General features: G+C 53.4%; 1 protein-coding gene across 3 annotated transcripts in view; it reads right to left on the minus strand.

The window, feature by feature from the left end:
* Rhbdl3 (rhomboid like 3) overlaps window positions 1-16,232 on the minus strand; it is a 45,690-nt gene that overhangs the window by 25,040 nt on the left and 4,418 nt on the right. For all 3 annotated transcript variants that reach the window (XM_063249634.1, XM_063249633.1, XM_063249632.1), the window contains 2 exons: window positions 4,086-4,244; window positions 559-783 (listed from right to left, as the gene is read on the minus strand). In XM_063249634.1, the coding sequence (XP_063105704.1) occupies window positions 559-783; window positions 4,086-4,244 (384 nt within the window). The remainder of the gene's footprint in view (window positions 1-558; window positions 784-4,085; window positions 4,245-16,232) is intronic.

Genomic DNA, 16,232 nt, shown 5'->3' on the forward strand with positions numbered 1-16,232 from the left:
TTAGCCTAAAGGTATGTCAGGGCCACACTTACTTATTCATAAAGGCTCCCTCACACAGGTAGCTGTGTGATGCTCTGTGTTTGGAAAACACCCACACCTAGTAGGGGCATCCTGCCTGGGGGAGCCTGAGGCAGGGCTTGGTCCTCCTTTACCAGAGGGGAAGGGAGTCCCAGGAGCCAATGCAGCCCCGCCCCGCCCTGCCCACCTGTAGATGGACAGAGTTTTCTGACTCTGCCTGGTTAATACCCCCCACACACACACATCAAGGGACTCGCTGCCCTGTTTCTGCTCTGTTGTTCTGGAGGGGGCGGCCATAGGGGACTTTGCGGCAGTAAGCACTGCTGGAGGTAGCTATGCTGGGGCTGTCTCTTTGCAGTCCTGGGTTATGGCAGCTCCCCCACTCACCATAGCCAGTTTGACATCGGCTATTCGAGTGCCAACTATTACCCTGTGCTAGAAGAGAACCTGCCCCTCTCCTCAAGATCCCCGCTGTCCTCTCTCCCTGGCCCCAGCCTGCTCTCGTAAGGCCAGGCAGCCCCCCTCCATCTGTGTCCTTGCCTCCAGCAGGGTGACAGTGATCATGAACCAGGGCGGCGGGCAGCAGGTGTAGCTGTCGTAGTACCACTTGCGGTCAATCTCCCGGGGCAGGGTCTCATAGGCCACGTGGCGGATCAGGCGCTGCGACAGGCTCAGGCCCTTCTCCTCCAGCAGGGCCTTGCTGCTCAGCCTGCGGTTTCCCTGCAGGATGGCCTGGCGGAAGCTGTTGGAGCGCTTGTTGCTCATCTGTGTAAGACATGGAGTGGGGAGAGGCTCAGAGCTGGGGCCTCGGGGAGCCCCCCAAACTCTTCCCAGCCACATTCCCCTGTCTTCTGTAACAGTCCATAAGAAGCCACATACCCTGCTGAAGAGTGTCAGGCAATCTAAAGCACTGCACAGTGGGTCTACCCGTCGGACTATGACACCCCTATTCTACCAGACAGGCACAGGAAGCACAGGCAAGATCAGAGACTAACCAAGCTCAGACACAGAGCCTGCATCTGTTCCCATCCCCCTTCCTTCCATTCACAGTTTCCTGAGCAACATCTAAGTGTCAGGCAAGTTACAGACACAGGGGACAAGTGGTGCCCACTCATCACAGTTCAGAGTGACAGCTGCTGTGCTAGCATAGCAGGCAGTGGGGACCCAATCTGTCCATGGCCATCAGCAGCCTTTTTGGAGGCAGTGTCTGTGTGAGAAGCACAGGATAGGTAAGGGGAGCGTCCATAGATCACAGCTTGGGAAGACTTGAGAGGTTTACCTAGCAGGCTCTGTGGGGAGGTGGGCCAAGCAGGGGCACCAGGCCAAACCAGAAGCCATGAGTAGGGAGGCCTGGCACAGTGTGGGGTCCAAGTCCCATAGGTGGACAGCAGCGGGAGGACCCAGTTCAGACCAGGCTGGATGCAGCCCGCACTGCAGAGCCTGTCTTTCCCCCCCAGTGCCATCTGGCCTCCTATCTGGCCCCAAAACCATCCCTCTAGCAGGACACCCCAGATGGGCCCTTCCAAATGTTCCACAGAGCTTACAGCTGTTGTTTCTCAGGGACCAGGCGGTCATATACCCATGGGTCCCACTGTCAGAGGATTTTGATGTCCTCTGTTGGTCCTAGCAGAGAGGTGGCAGCCAGCTCAGAGTGGGCTGGGCACGCATAGAGCAGTGCTGGGCGCAGCCATATCCACGCTCCTGGGCCCCAGGGAGCTCTCAGGGGAGGCAGCAGTTGAGGGTATCACCTTAGTTACCTGGTACGTGATACTGCTCTTACAGCATGAGGATGGGGACCGAGGCTTGAAGGTGAGTCATACCCCAAGGGACCCACAGTAACTCAGAATTAAAATCCACATCTGGCTGGGTATGGTGCTGCACACCTGTAATCTCAGCACTCAAGAGGCTGAGGCAGGAGGATCACTGTAAATTCGAGCCAGCCTGGGCTACAAAGAGAGTTCAAGGCTAATCTAAACCACACAGCAAGACTCTGTCTAAAAACAATAAATAACTAAATAATTTAAAATAAAATATATTCATCTGCCTGATTTCAGAGCCCATGCAATCGATATGGAGCTTTTATTTTATTTTATTTTTATTTATTTTTGAGCCAAGGTCTTGCTGTAGTCCAGGGTGGCCTCAAACTTGTGGCAATCCTCCCTGCCTCAGCCCCCTGAGTACTGGGATGAAAGGCATGTGCCCCCACACTCAGTTTCATATGGAGCACTTATGCCAATTATACAAAGGAGTCTCTGCTTTTTTTTTTTTTTTTTTTTCTCTTCTTTTTTTTGGTACCAGGGATTGAACTCATGAACTTGCACTTGCCAGGCAAGTGCTTATGCTACTCAGCTAAATTGCCAGCCCCAAGTAGTCTCTTCTTCCAGGCCTTGATGAGCAAAGCTCCAATCTGATTTGGGTCCCTCACCCAAGCATCTTTGCACAGTACACTGTCCTGTCCCATAAGGACAATGCTCTCTGCAATGAGTAATAAGGGAGGACTGGAAAAGCTCGGTAGGGGCTCTGAACAAGTCTGATTGGTTTTGCTTAGGGTGGGGCATACAAAGGCCACCAAAGATGCAGAGGCTTTTACCTGGTAGAAGAATATTAAGAGAAAGCAGCCACTTTCAGTTGGTCATTTGTCATATTTGGTGCTTGCAAAAATCCTGCATGAAGTTTGGGAACAGGAAAATGGAAGCCCAGAGGTTCATTCCCAGTGAGCGGCAAAGCTGCTGGACCAGGCCCCTCTCACTACCTCATGAATCCAGGCCAGAATCAAAACAGGGAAATCCCCACAGCAGCCAGTCCCTGGCTGTCATGAGCTCACACCCAGGAAGCAACCTCTCTGGCCCAGGTTGCCCTTGCTGAGCCCTGAGGCCAGATAGGCATCTGTGCGGAGGGCACACAAGCCCATTCCGTGGCTGCAGGAGCCATGAAGGCCAAGCCGTGCCCGGTCAAAGGTGGCACTGCGGGCTTCACATCACTCTCAGGCCTCTACCCCTGACTGTCTCTACTCTCCCTCTGGCTCCCCTAGCAGTATACTTCTCCTTTCAGGAGGTCTCATCCTGGCACCCCCAAAGCCCCACAGAGGCTCCTAGCACACACACTCCCCAGCAAGGGGCTGGCACAGCAAGCCCTGCTTGCCTGGAATCTGTGTGACAGAGCTCGGGCGGCTCTGATGCCTTTGGACTCCAGGGACCCAGGAACGGCCCACAGCCATCTTACTCGCCCCTGCCTTTATGGGTGACTCCATGCCAGGGCACCGCCTCCACATCACCAATGGGAAACCAAGCAAAGACTTCTGCTCTTGTGTTTATCTTAGTCTTCATTCAGCTTCTCCTGAAGTCCAGTCCATCCCAAGGTGGGTAAAGTTTGCCTGCTTGACCTGACCCCATTCCAGCCCTACCATGGTCGCCCCAAAATGACACACACTGACACCTGGAAGGAGCTACCAGCTACCCCACTTCCAGGCAGGGCAAGGATTCCTGAGCCTCCCATTTCCAGCCCTTCTGGTTCTAGACATCTGCCAGGAGGCCTGATGAACTCTGGCCTCCACCACATGCCCCCAGGAGACCTGACTTGGCCTGACACTGCATCTTTTCCCCAGCTCCTCCTGCCAACAACAACCTCCTTACTGCCAGTCCTTTATTTTGGTGGAACTGATCCCACCCCAGGATGGTCACTAATGGATTTCAGTCAACCAGTATCCCACTGATCCTGTCTAGGTCAGTGGAAGGGAGAAAATCTCAGGCCTCATGCAGGAGGTACTACAAGAAGAGACTCTCTGCACAGTGTGGTATTAGGGTGTGAGGGCTGGAATAGCTGCAGCCACTTTGCCACCACAATGGGAGGATACGGAATTGCCAAGAGCTGCTTTAAGGATTGGCAACCATTGGAGAAGCAGAATCCAGAGAGGAGAAACCTTCAGCTCGTAGCTGTCCTTGGTGGTGTCCTCTGGCTTGGGTTTTTGCAGTGCTGTAAGCCAACAGGTCCCTTCGCCTAAATCTCTTTCTAAGCCAAAACCCCCAAGAGCCTCCCCCCACTTAGTGGCAAGGGCCCAGAGTGCTCACCAGGTTGACGAAATCCTGGTAGCAAATCTGTCCATCCTCACGGCTGTCAGCCAGTGCCAGGAGCACCTCCCTCTTGTGAGGGTCCATGTTAGAGCTGTGGCTCTCCAGGAGGCTCCGGAACTTGCCTGTGCTGATGTAGCCTGTGTTCCCAGGGTCAAACTGCAGGAGAAGCAAGACAGAGGGGATCAGTGGGCATCACCCCTCCCTCAGTATAGATGTGGGCCTCAGACCTCCGCCATGCTAGCCGGCTCACAGAGGCCCAGGTGGTGTCCACACATTCTCAAGGCCTTCTGCAGAATCACCCTCAGCCAGCTGGTGGGGGAAAACGGCCTCACCTCAGCTTATTCCCAACTACAGAGGGCAAACGGAAGGAAAGTCAATGGGTGGGGGTAGGAATGTCCAGGGCCCAGGACAGGGCAGGAACAGCAGGAAAGAGACTCATCAGCAAGGGACTTCCCTGTGCCAGGCAAGGCAGGAGGGGGCTGGTGAAACTGGGGACTCCAGTGCGGATACTGAGGGCTCTTCCTGGGCATAGCACAGCCTGGTGAGTCCTGCTCCTGGCCACTAACCATCCTGGGACCCTTATTGCCACACCTGCACATGCCAGGCTGGCAGCTTCCCAGAGATGCTCCCTCCCTGTGGGTTTTATCCAGGGGTGTGTGTGGTGCTAGGGACTGAACCAGGGCCTCACACATGCTAAGAAACTGTTCTGCACAGATTCGTACTCTTGGCTCGTTTTCTTTTCTTTCTTTCTTTTTCTTTTTTTTTTTTTTTTTGGTACTGGGGATTGAACTCATGACCTTGCATTTGCCAGGTAGGTGCTTATGCTACTGAACTGAATCGCTGGCTCTTGGCCCTTGTTTTTACTTCTATTTTGAGATGAGGTCTCGCTGAGTTGCCTCATGTGGGTTGAAATTCGAAGTTCTCCTGCCTCAGCCTTCCTAGTGGCAGGAATCACAGGCAAGTGCTACTCTGCAGCTTTACACATGGGGTCGCTCCATCTAGGATTCCCTTTCCTCCCCAGGCTCCCTGGGACATTGCAGTTCCCTCACTACTGCCAACTGCTCCCAAGTCCCATCCTCCGGAAGGTCCCCAGCGACAGGGCCCACTCACACTGCTCCCCTGCACATGGACGGGCTCCAGATCCCTACTCATACCGGTCTCCAACACCTTGCTGGACTGCAGCGCCTTGCAGCCTGGTATCACTTCTTCCTCACCCTCCACACAGTGCCTGCGCTATGGCTCTCAATCAAGATGTGTCGGATGAAGAGACAGCAACGTTTACATGAACAGACAGGCACTAATTTTCCATGAAAATCCACCTGGGTTCAGTTAGAAGAGGCAGCCTTTTATTCATCTCTCCCAGAGAAGCCTTTAAGCTCTGCATACGTCTTCCTCTCGGAGCCCACCCGTGCCCTCTGCACACGCCCAGCAGGGAACAAGACTCTGGTCTTCCCACAGGTGCAGAGAGCAGTGCTGTCGACAAAGGGCATCCCTGTCGAGGTTCTGAGCCCCCCCCCCATGGAAGCTGCTGGGAACCACGTAGGTTTTAAAAGGCAACGGATGCACTGGAGCAGGTAGTTCAGTGGGAAGCACTTGCCTAGCATGGGTGAGGTCCTGGCTTCAAGTCCCAGCATCACCAAATAGATACGTAAATAAATAGACTGTGTGCACTTTGGAGTGGGGTGTGTGCATGGGTGTGTGCATGGGTGTGCGCGTGTGCGTGTGAGACCAGTCCAGAAGGCCAAATCCACATATTCCCCAGTCCTCCACTCCAAACACCAAGCTACAGGGGTAACATCTATCTGGTTTTCAGTTGTTTATTTAAGACAGGCTCTCACTACATAGCCCAGGCTGGCCTCGCATTTGCCACAATCTTCCTGCCTCAGCCTCTCACGTGTGGGATTACTCAATGTGGGATCACTGGTCTGTACCACCCTCTCCAGCTCTCGGTGTTTCAGTTTACATCAAGTATTTCAAGCAATTCACTTTTCCCTTGCTCTGGAAACACCATTCAGCATAGAAAACCCTAATATTGGCAGTATGTTCCTGGGGCCAAACACTATGCTAGGTACCTTAGGATTATGATTTCTCAGCCCCTGTATAATAGCTGTAGCAGTGTCCCCATATTACAGATGAGGACATAGAAAAATCAGCACGGAGTAGTGAAGCGGCTTGAGCTTTGAGCACCACCTGTCACCACCTGCCCAGAATCAGAACTGAAGGCCCAGAGAACTGAGTGCAGACCCAGATGGGCCAGTGCAGAAGGAGGCTTCTAGGGCCTCATGATCCCGCCCTAAACAGACAGGTTTAAGGCAGGAAAGAGTCCCAGATAGCAGCAGCTCTGCCCAACTTACTGCCCAGGTACAGAAACTGAACCTCCAGAAGGAAGGTGGCGGGGGCCGCTGGGATTCTGCTTCCAACCCTGGCAGCTACTCGGGCATCAGCTCCCATGTGGGCCTCAGCTCTGAACGAGCAGATGGGGGCAGGGGTGTGAGAAGACCCCCGTGGTTGTGCAGGGGCAGAGGGAAGAAACCCCACCCGAGTGGTTTTGTGTGCAGGGAGCAGAGACACCAGCCCCCTCCCAGGGGCCTCCTCAAGGCTGGGAGGTCTATGGGATAGGGGTGGGCTGGGATCAGACACCAGACAAAGAGCCACCTGCTCTCCCTCTAGCCCTCCTCCACCAGGGCTCCCTGCTGTTGTCCTAGTGACAGGGGCTGCCCTGTGGCTCCCCGGCCCCAGGCCCCCAGCTCAGCCTGCCCCCAACACAGTACAGGCTCCATACCACAGAGAATGAGCTGGAATCAGGCCGAGCCTCCATTCTCTGCCAAAACTCTACCTTTCATGCCAGGGCCAGACAGGGCAGACAATGGGGGGTCACTGAGACTCTAATAATGAGGCCTCAGGGACTCTGGGAGATGACTGGGGGGAGGGGAGGCAAGGGTGGTGTTGGCTGCCTGGGCTCTGAGCACACACAGGACGCTTGCTGACCACCGCCTATCACTGGAGAAGGCAGGCAAGGGCAGGGGCTGACACGGGCATGGGCAACAAGGTGGGAGCGAGATGGAGGGGAAGGTGAAGAAAGGCAGGAGAGAAGCAAGCCCTGTGGCCCCAGAAGGAATCTGGGGGCTTCTGGAGGAGGGGGCAGGGCAAAATCTCACTGACCAGGGTTTTCGTAACTGAGGTAGCTGGCTAGAGCCACGACTACCCACCTGAAGGGTGGGCTGCACTCCCCCATTTTGAGTGGCAGAAGCAAACCCAGGGCGACTGCCAGCTTCCCCCTTTCAAGTGGGGGCATCGGAGGTGTGGTGGGCACAGATCCTGCCCCTTGGCCTCCTTCGTACCTTAGAAGGGGAGGAGATGGTACCAGCAGTAGGATTTGGGGCTTTCAGGGTAACGAGCCCGCAAATGCAATTTCCTTGCTAAAAATGTACAGAGGCTCCCAGAAGCGCTCTTCCCTCAGGTACCTGTGCCCTGGATTCACCCGGCTCTGCAGGCAGTGAGGCGCTCTGGGGTAGGGCTGGGCTGGGGCTGGGGGCAGCTAGAGAAAAGGACTGTGAATGTAGCAGAGGCTGAGCAGGGAGCCAGCAGCCGGGGAGGGTGTGACCTCAGGTTACCTCCTTAGAATATAGCCTGCTGCTGCAGGCCAGGTGGGAGTCACATTCAGCTGGAGGACAGAATAAGGGGGGCAGAGGAGGAGAAAGGCAAAGAGTGAGGAGCCACCTGCCCACATCCCCCACCCACTCACCTGCCTCGGCCTTGAAAAGAGCTCCCAGAGGCTCGGTGCTGCAAGGGGCCTTTTAATCCTACCAGGACCCAGGCCTCTGGCCCCTAATCCCCTAGGTTGCCAGCTATTCCCAGTCTGAAGCCACAAGCACGCATGCACCCCTCCCACGCCCGTCTCCCACCCTGAGCCCCTTCCCCGGGTGCTTAGCTCTGTATTACAGCCATCTGGGGCTTCTTCCCCTTCTTTGGAGCAAGGGGTAGGAGGATAATTCCAGAGGGAGCCTGCAGCTCCAGCTGCTGTGCCATTTGGGCAGCTCATTGCCACAGGACCTCAGTGTCTCCGCTGCTCAGGAGGTAGGAGTACTCCCGGCTGGGAACAGGAAGTCCCATCCACCTCATGCACCCAAGGCGGCCACGTGCAGGTGGGGGTGGAGAGACAGACATTCACAGCCCATGCTCTGTTCTGAACCCTTCCACTAAAGTGGCTCTATATGTGGGGTCAGGGGAGCAGAGATTACTTAGGTCCGAGTTGCCAGAGGGACCTGGGGATACTGGGAAGGACAGTAGGTTAGGGCGACCTATAAATCATGGTCAAAAGAGTTGGAAGGAGCCTGGGCAGGCAAGGTTCTAAAGGCTGTGGAACCTGAGGCTGAACTACATAGTGAAGCCCTGGCTCAGAAAAACAACCTAAGCCAGGCGTGGTGGTGCACCTCTGTAATTCCAGTACTCAGGAGGCTGAGGCAGGAGGATTGCCATGAGATCAAGGCCAGCCTAGGCTATATAGTGAGTTCAAGGAGACCTTGAATTTGAGACCCTGTCTCCAAAACAAAAAAAAAATACATGGAATGTTCACTGCATTATCCACATCACCCTATTGGAGCTGTGTTTTACTGTCCATCCTGGTTTGTGGATTCTGGTTGACACTCATTCTCCCAACACGTTCATTAAGTGTCAATACAATTATTAGCTCTACTTGATGGGTTGGCGGAAGGACCGAGACACTTCAGTTGTGAGTTTGAGCAGATGGCAGTTGGTACCAATACATTCCCATCAAGGAGAAGTGTCCACAGCCTGCATTCGCCCCATCCCTAGGAAGCTGTGGCTAAAGGGTCAGGGAGAACCTAGTCCACCCTCTCGTGCATTCAGCTGACATACAGCTAAGGATTAGCTGTGGTCCATGCATCACACTCACTTTATGGGTGAGGAAACAGACACAAAGATCAAAGGCGGAAAGAAATGAGCTTAGGATCAGAGAGTGAGTCAGTGGTCTAGATGCGAATGATTTGCACGTCCTCCTGTTCATCGCTAGCCCCAGTCTTGCCCTCTCTCTTGTTTTTTTCTCCATCTTGTTCAGGTGTATGATTTCCCCACTATGATCCCATAGCTTGAGAAACCCTCTTAGAGAGGCTCGATGCATAGAACTGGAGTGAAGGCTCCAGTAGAAACCTGTCTGATTTTTTTCAGCCTTACACTTTCTAAACTAATTTCACCTTTGATCACAGTGACACTGTGTGGCACACTCCTTAAGAAAATACACGGATCCAAAGTAGAGTCCTGGTCCCCTCTTACAAAGCCCAGCACCAGCCTTTTGCTTCCAGCTCATGAACAGCTCAGGCTCGAGACAGCTGGGATCCCCCAGCAGAGCTAGAAGTCTGGTTCTGCGGGATCCAGGCCCAGTGAGAGGTCGCATGGGGACAGCAGGTCCCAAGAGAGGCTGAGAAATCGGTGACTGGCCTAATGGGGCCGCTGAGCTGAGCACTCAGGGAATAAAGCTCCGCTGAACTGCAATTTGCCTGCTCAGCACCCGGGACAGCAGCACCGCTTTCCCCCTCTGGGCTGCAGGCCCTCCACCCACCAGGCTCCGGGATTCACCTAACAGCATCGAAGCAGAAGAGAGGCAGGAGGGGACCCGCCCACTGCCTATCTACAGTGTGTGTGTGTGGCCCGCACACATCCGGTTCCTGCTCCCAGTGCCTGGATTCTCTGTCCCAGGGAGACCTCTCTTTCTTGCATCTGTAGTGGCCCATGATATCAGTGAGGGCTGGAAGCGCTCTCCAAGACCCCAAAGGCAGCAACACCTGTGGCCAAAGAACCAACCAGCTGCCATCAGCTTCCTTGGACCTGAAAGCTGGGAACCTGGGACCTGGGTCAGGTTTCCTTCCCCATCCCCTCTGCCCACCACGGGAAAGCACCCAGGGCGTGTGAGCCGGGCCAGGATAAGCGCAGGCAGCTGCTGCTCCTCGCTGGGCACGGTGGGGTTATGTAGCTTCTGAGCACAGCAGAACCAATGGGCTGCCCAGTGGATTACAGCTCAGCGGAGCCACACCCACCGAACGGCTCACCAGGGAACTCTGGCCCATTTGTGGATATTTTACAGCCCCATAAATTAGGTGCAGGCTGCAGTTGCTGAGGTCAGCAGGCGAGGTGACAAGAGTGAAGCTTTCTCTTCCAGTTTTTCCTTGCAAATGAGGATGCTAATTTGCCCCATAGAGAAGCCGCCTGAAGCCTGTCCCCTGACCTTTTCCCAGACTCTTCAAAATACAGACTTTCCCAATTCTTTTATTATTTGTATTCTCACACCAACCCCAGATTGAGTGTGATTAGCTCCATTTGACAGGTAAGGAAATTGAGGTCTTCACAGGTATCCAGCCTGTCGCATCCAGGTGAGGAAGACCTGCCTGCTGTAAGATGGGGTGAGGGACAGATTTCCAGAGGCCTCAAATCTCCAAGGAGGTGAAGCGACCTGGCCCTCAGGCCACTTCTGACCCCTCTGGACCCCCAGCCTCACCAGATGGAGGACCAGGGGCCAAGGGCTCTCCTGGGGTTTGGCCAGGCCCTGTCCCCACCAGCAGGAGAGACTGCAGTGGTTCTGGGATTCCCGGAAGAATTCTTTCTGCTCACTTAGCTGCCACTTCTGGGGACTGGGGAGGCAGTTCAGGCCTCACAAGGGACTTCTCCCAAGCAGCCCTCCTCCCATAGGTCAAAGAGCAAGGCCCCAGGGGCTGGCAGGCTGGAGCTGAACCCCTTGCCCTCAGCAGAGAAAGGGCATCCAAGTCTGAGTCCAGGCAGGTGGCTGGTTAGTTAGTTAGTTAGTTCGTTTCCAGAAAAAACATCTGACCTCTCAATCCCTGGGCAGCTAGGGTAAGAAGGGTTCTCAGGCCCTCCCTTGCAGGCAGGATTCTGGGATTGGGTGGGCAGGCCTGGCTTGGCCCTCCCACCTGGGAGCAGACCCCTCAAAGACCTTGCTTTACCCCCTTCAGTGCCATCCCAAGGTCTCCCAGGCATACAGACAGCTCTCCTCACCCTGCCTCAGCTGTGCCACAGGCTCTGAGGAGGCGGCTGGGGACTGTGACTCAGAGACAGGCCCCCTGGGTACCAAGGAGCAGACGTAGTACCCCAGCTGACTCATCTGGCCCAGCCATCAGGGCTGCTGGGGACTGAAGCCAAGTCATGGCCATAAGGCCAGGCGTCTGAGGGAGCAGCAAGGGGTCTGACACCAGCCCTGTGTCTCTCCTGCAGCCTAAACCCTTGCCCCCGCTGCTTCTCCTGGACGCTACCAGCTCCTCTGACACCCAGAACAGAGAGAGATCTGGGGGAGCAGGAAACACGCAGACCAGGACCAGGCGGACGAAGCAGCGCTAAACGGCTCTTTCACCTTGGAGCCCCGCCTATTTCATGTCACCAGAAGCTTGGGGACACCCACACACACCCACTGCAGAGGCTTCACATTTGAGCTCTGTCTTTGGGCAAGGCCTCCTCGCTGTACTCCCCAGGTCTCAGTTTCCTCCTTTGTAAAGACAGAATAGCACCTTCAACTCAAGGGGCTGCTGAGAAGTCAACAGCAGACATTCGGTGTTTGTCCCCCAACAAAGAGCTCTTCCTGCCTCTGTCTGTACCTTGCTTCAAAAGTGCCAGTGGGGAGGAGGTGAAGGCTCACCTCCAGCTACCAGTGGCTCAAGGCACACACAGATTCACTTCTGGAACCAAGAGTCCGCTGGGTCCAACCTCACCAATAACCACCAGCTCATGGACCCCCAAGAACTGCCATGTGGAAACACTCGGCAGAGGGAGACCTGGCCCAGCCCACCTGCTGCCCAGACACCTGGCCCCTTCACCTCCGCATGGAAGGCGGATGAGCCAGGTGAGCTGAAAGGAGGGCGTGGGCACTACATTTCCCAGGCAGCCTTCTCTTTTCTGTCTAGGAAGTTCAGATAGAGAGCAGCAGCTGGTCAGGGAGGAAGCAGGCTGGCTTGGTGACTTAGACACCCTGGTGCAAGACCTAGATCAATTACATGTCAGAGCCCATTTTGAAAACTGTTCATTTCTTTAAATTCTAGTAACAACAACAACAACAAAAATTCTAGTAACAAACAACAATGTTTATTAGGTGCTTGCTACTTACTATACTGGGTGCACCTCCCTCTATCCTTACAACCCTAAGGGGCGAGTGTCATTGTGAATGAGAAACGTGAAACCTGGAGAGGGGGCCTGGCTTGCTCGTGTCACACAGCTAGTGGCGGCAGAGCTAGGACTCAGCACAGATATGCGTCCTCTCACCCACCTGGCCTGCCTGACTCACCACTCCAGGCACCACAGAAGCAAAGGGGAGTCTGCAGGGCCTAGAACACAGGAACCCCGACCTCTAATTTGCAGAACGAGCAGATGTGATGAGACATTTCCATGGACCTTTTAATAACCTGTGATTTCATAAATAAATAAATAATAATAACCTGCGGTCCTCAAGGTGCCAGCAGCCACATGGAGGCAGGGTGTCAGCACAAGTGCAGTGGCCCCATGATCAGGGCTCCCTCCTAGAAAGAATATTTTAACCCAAGACAGGGTGTGCAGGCCTGTAGCTTGACCTATCACTAGCTCAGACTTGGGTGTGCCCGTTACGCCTCAGGCAGGCACCAAGCAGCGCATGGGCCGCCCTCCTTCAGTCCACTATTCGGCTGCTTTCTAGGGTGCTGGGATGAAAGTGGGAATTCCAGCATGCCTGATGGGGTCACTAGAGCAGGGGCAGCATAGGGAAGCTGGCTTTGTGGTGGAGCGAAGTCCATACCCTCGAGGGTCCTGGAGGCCACTCACCAAGGGGCTGGGGTGCACAGCCCGAGAGAGGACTACAGTGAAACCCAGGGCTTTGTGTCTCTCTGGGAAGCCAGCTGTGCTGGTTAATCCTGTGTTCCGGGGGCTGCAGCTACCACTGCCGTGTCTGGGGCAGGTGTTTTCTCTGGGCTCCTCACTAATCCATTTGGTGGTCTCAGCTGGGCCTCTTTGCAGTTCCCAGCTTGCAGGGGGACTACAAATGAGGTGGGCATCAGTCAGGCCAGGGGGAGACCCCAGGGCTGGAGGGGAGGGTGCTGGACGGGGGACACTGAGGGAAAGAAAGCAGAAAACTTCGCCTTCCTACTACACTGAAGTCGGGATCTCAAAAGTGGTCCTTGTGCTACTTTCTGGCAAATTCTAATTCCATCAAACACATCTGTCAGGCATCCACTGAAAACCAGACCTGCAAGGGAGGGTCCACCTCCACCTCATTCTCATAATCACTCTAGAATTGAAGATCATCGCCCCATTATCAGAGAGATAATATAATTCCACCTAGTTACAAAGTCACTAAGATTTGAATCCAGGCCCCTGAGTCTTATCTGCCTTCAAATCCAAGGTTCTACCCCAAGGAGCCCACCTAGGCTGCCACATCCTCTTCCTAGTAGACGTGCAGCACTTTGCTGAAACAATCAACACTTGTCTACTTCCTATTCCTCTAATGGAGGTATTAGCAAAAGTAGGGTCTCTTTTTGTGGTCTCGGAAGTGTATATTCTTGGCCTGGAATCAGGAAAAGGAGCCACAGTGAAGTGACTTCCAATCCTATCGTTCCTTCTTGCTCTTTTGAGATCAAAGCAATCATGCTTCATTGACTTAACAGAATTCTGATCCAAACCATTTTCCTCCTTAAACATTCAGAGATCTTGGAGGCAGCTTCTTCTCCTCCTCCTTCTATTCCTCCTCTTCTCCTTCCTCCTCCTCCTCCTCTTCTTCTGCTTCTGCTTCTTCTTCTTCTTCTTCTTCTTCTTCTTCTTCAACAGTAATCCTGGCTTTTTTTTTTTTTTTTTTGTCTTTTTCCTTTTTATCGGTACCGGGGATCGAACTCACAACCTCCTGCTTGCAAGGCAGGCGCTTATGCCGCTGAGCTAAATCCCCAGCCCCTAAGGGAGGATTTTTTTTTTTTTTCAGTAATCCTGGCTTTTTCAATCCACAAAATCTTTTTAAGGTTAACTGGGCTTCAGTCCCTCATCTGCCACTGGCCTACCATTTGACCTTGGGTCAAATATTTAACCTTCAAACAAACCTCCCTGGAATTCAGGAAGGAACAGAAACATAACCTGAAAAAAGAGCTTTTCAGAAAGCACTGGAAAATATATAAAGCAATAACTAAAGGGCACATGCTTGTGCAAAATTATAAATATCAGCAGCATAGATCAGAAATAAGCCCAACCACATATAAAAATTTACCAAATCATACCACTTCTCAAACAACATATAAAGTAAATTTAAGTTTTGAGACAGGTTCTTACTATATTGCCTAAACTAGGCTCAAACTCGCAATCCTCCAAGAGTGCTGGGATTACAAGTGTGCATGCACCAACAGGCCTGGTTTAAGAAAGAGATGCTGGTAGGAGTAACCGCCAAGTGGAGTAAAGGGTTGTATGCTTTGTTGGTGGTGGTGGTATGTTTGTTTTGAGACAGTCTCACTATGTAGGCTGGGCTAATATGAAACTCCTGATCCTCCTTGCCTCGGCCTCGCAAGGAAACTCCTCTGGGCTCAGAAGCAGCTCTTTTAGCTGGGATTACAGCCAGACACCATTTGCCTGCTCTGTGATTGCTGTGTTTGTTTTGTTTTCCAACAGGGTCTCACTATGTGTGATTCAGCCTGGCCTTGAACTCACTGTGTAGCTCAGGCTGGCCTCAAATTCACCATGATCCTTTTCCCTCAGCCTCCCAAATGCTGGGATTACAGATGTGTGGCACTACACCAGCTGTGATGTGTTATAATCATAGAAAAAGTAGAAAGCAAGAGCAGCTTATTTATAAGATCTGGTGAGAGATACAAACAGTCTCAGGTCTGAAGCAATGGAAGGAGTCATGACAGAAACACTCCATCAACGCAACAACAGAAAAACACTTTTTTACCATGATATTGTACTACAACAACAGAATAGTTATGGTAACTTTAAATTGTACTTAAATACTAAGAAAAATCAGCAATGATCCCACAGATAGGAAAAGACTCATTCTTTAAGTAGGAGAGTAATGCATGGAACATCAGCGGATCCAAATGCTGACCTCAGGCGCTGCAGTGGGGAGGAGGGAGTGCCATGGGTTGGTCCTGCTGATATCGTGCGTGAGCAGGCCAAAGGCCAGAATAACAGGGGGATCTGGGTAGCTTCTGAGGGGCTGGGGTCACCTCCACTCCCACAGGAGGCATCCTGGCCAGGAAGCTCAAGGGTGACCCCAATCAGCACTGTGGCTCCCAGCTCTTGGCGTCCAGTTAACTTCATGCTGGGTCACAGCTAAGGAACCACACAGCATGCAGGAACTGGTCCAGTTCTGAGAAATGGACCCCAGAAGATCTGTTTGAAACTGGGTGACCACCGGTGTCCCTCTGAAGGGAGGGAGGGAGGAAGAGAGGGAGGAAGATCCTGTCTGGCTGGCTCCATCCTTCTACGCTATTGACCTCTGGGTGGTGGACTCAGAAGCCACATTTGCTTGCAGGGACTCTAACAGGTGCTGTGTCCTGCTCCACACAATTGGACCTATCCCGATTTACTTCTAGAGGAAAAGAGGTCCTGGGGGCCACCTACAACCCACATGCATCATGGTTACCACAATCACCAAGTCTGAGTCTGACCACGAGTCAGGCGGAGGCACAGGCAAGAAACACAGGACCGGTCAGCCTTCTGAACAATGTGCTGTCCAATCCGAGAAGCTTCGCATTTACTCTTCCTCAGGCCCCCTCTGGGGAATGGTGGAACGGTGGCTGACAATCAGCATAGGGGTAACACACACAGGGCTGGATATGTGTCAGGGTCAAAGCCATGCTCGGGAGCAGCTCTGTGTAAACACAGAGCACCAAACGGAAGGAAGAAGCCTCTGATGCCTTGTGAGGGGTAGGGAGCAGACATCAGGCTGAACTCACTGCTCTGATAAGCTTTAATGGTCTATTTGCCTAGAATTAACCCAATCAGTCCAGAGTGAATTCTGGATGGGCCTGTCCAGGAGCAAGGGGGATACTCCCTGTGACACCCAGGGTCTTCCTCCAGTTGGACAAACTGGATTTCAGGGACCATCGTCTGATTACTGGGTGTTACGCATTCTCTCTGCTCCCTCAAGTTCCAAATTCGTCCCACTGCAGTTTCTCC

This window comes from Cavia porcellus, unplaced genomic scaffold, assembly GCF_034190915.1.
Source record: "Cavia porcellus strain 051 isolate PalLab524CR breed Dunkin Hartley unplaced genomic scaffold, mCavPor4.1 scaffold_6, whole genome shotgun sequence".
Taxonomy (NCBI): Eukaryota; Metazoa; Chordata; class Mammalia; order Rodentia; family Caviidae; genus Cavia; species Cavia porcellus.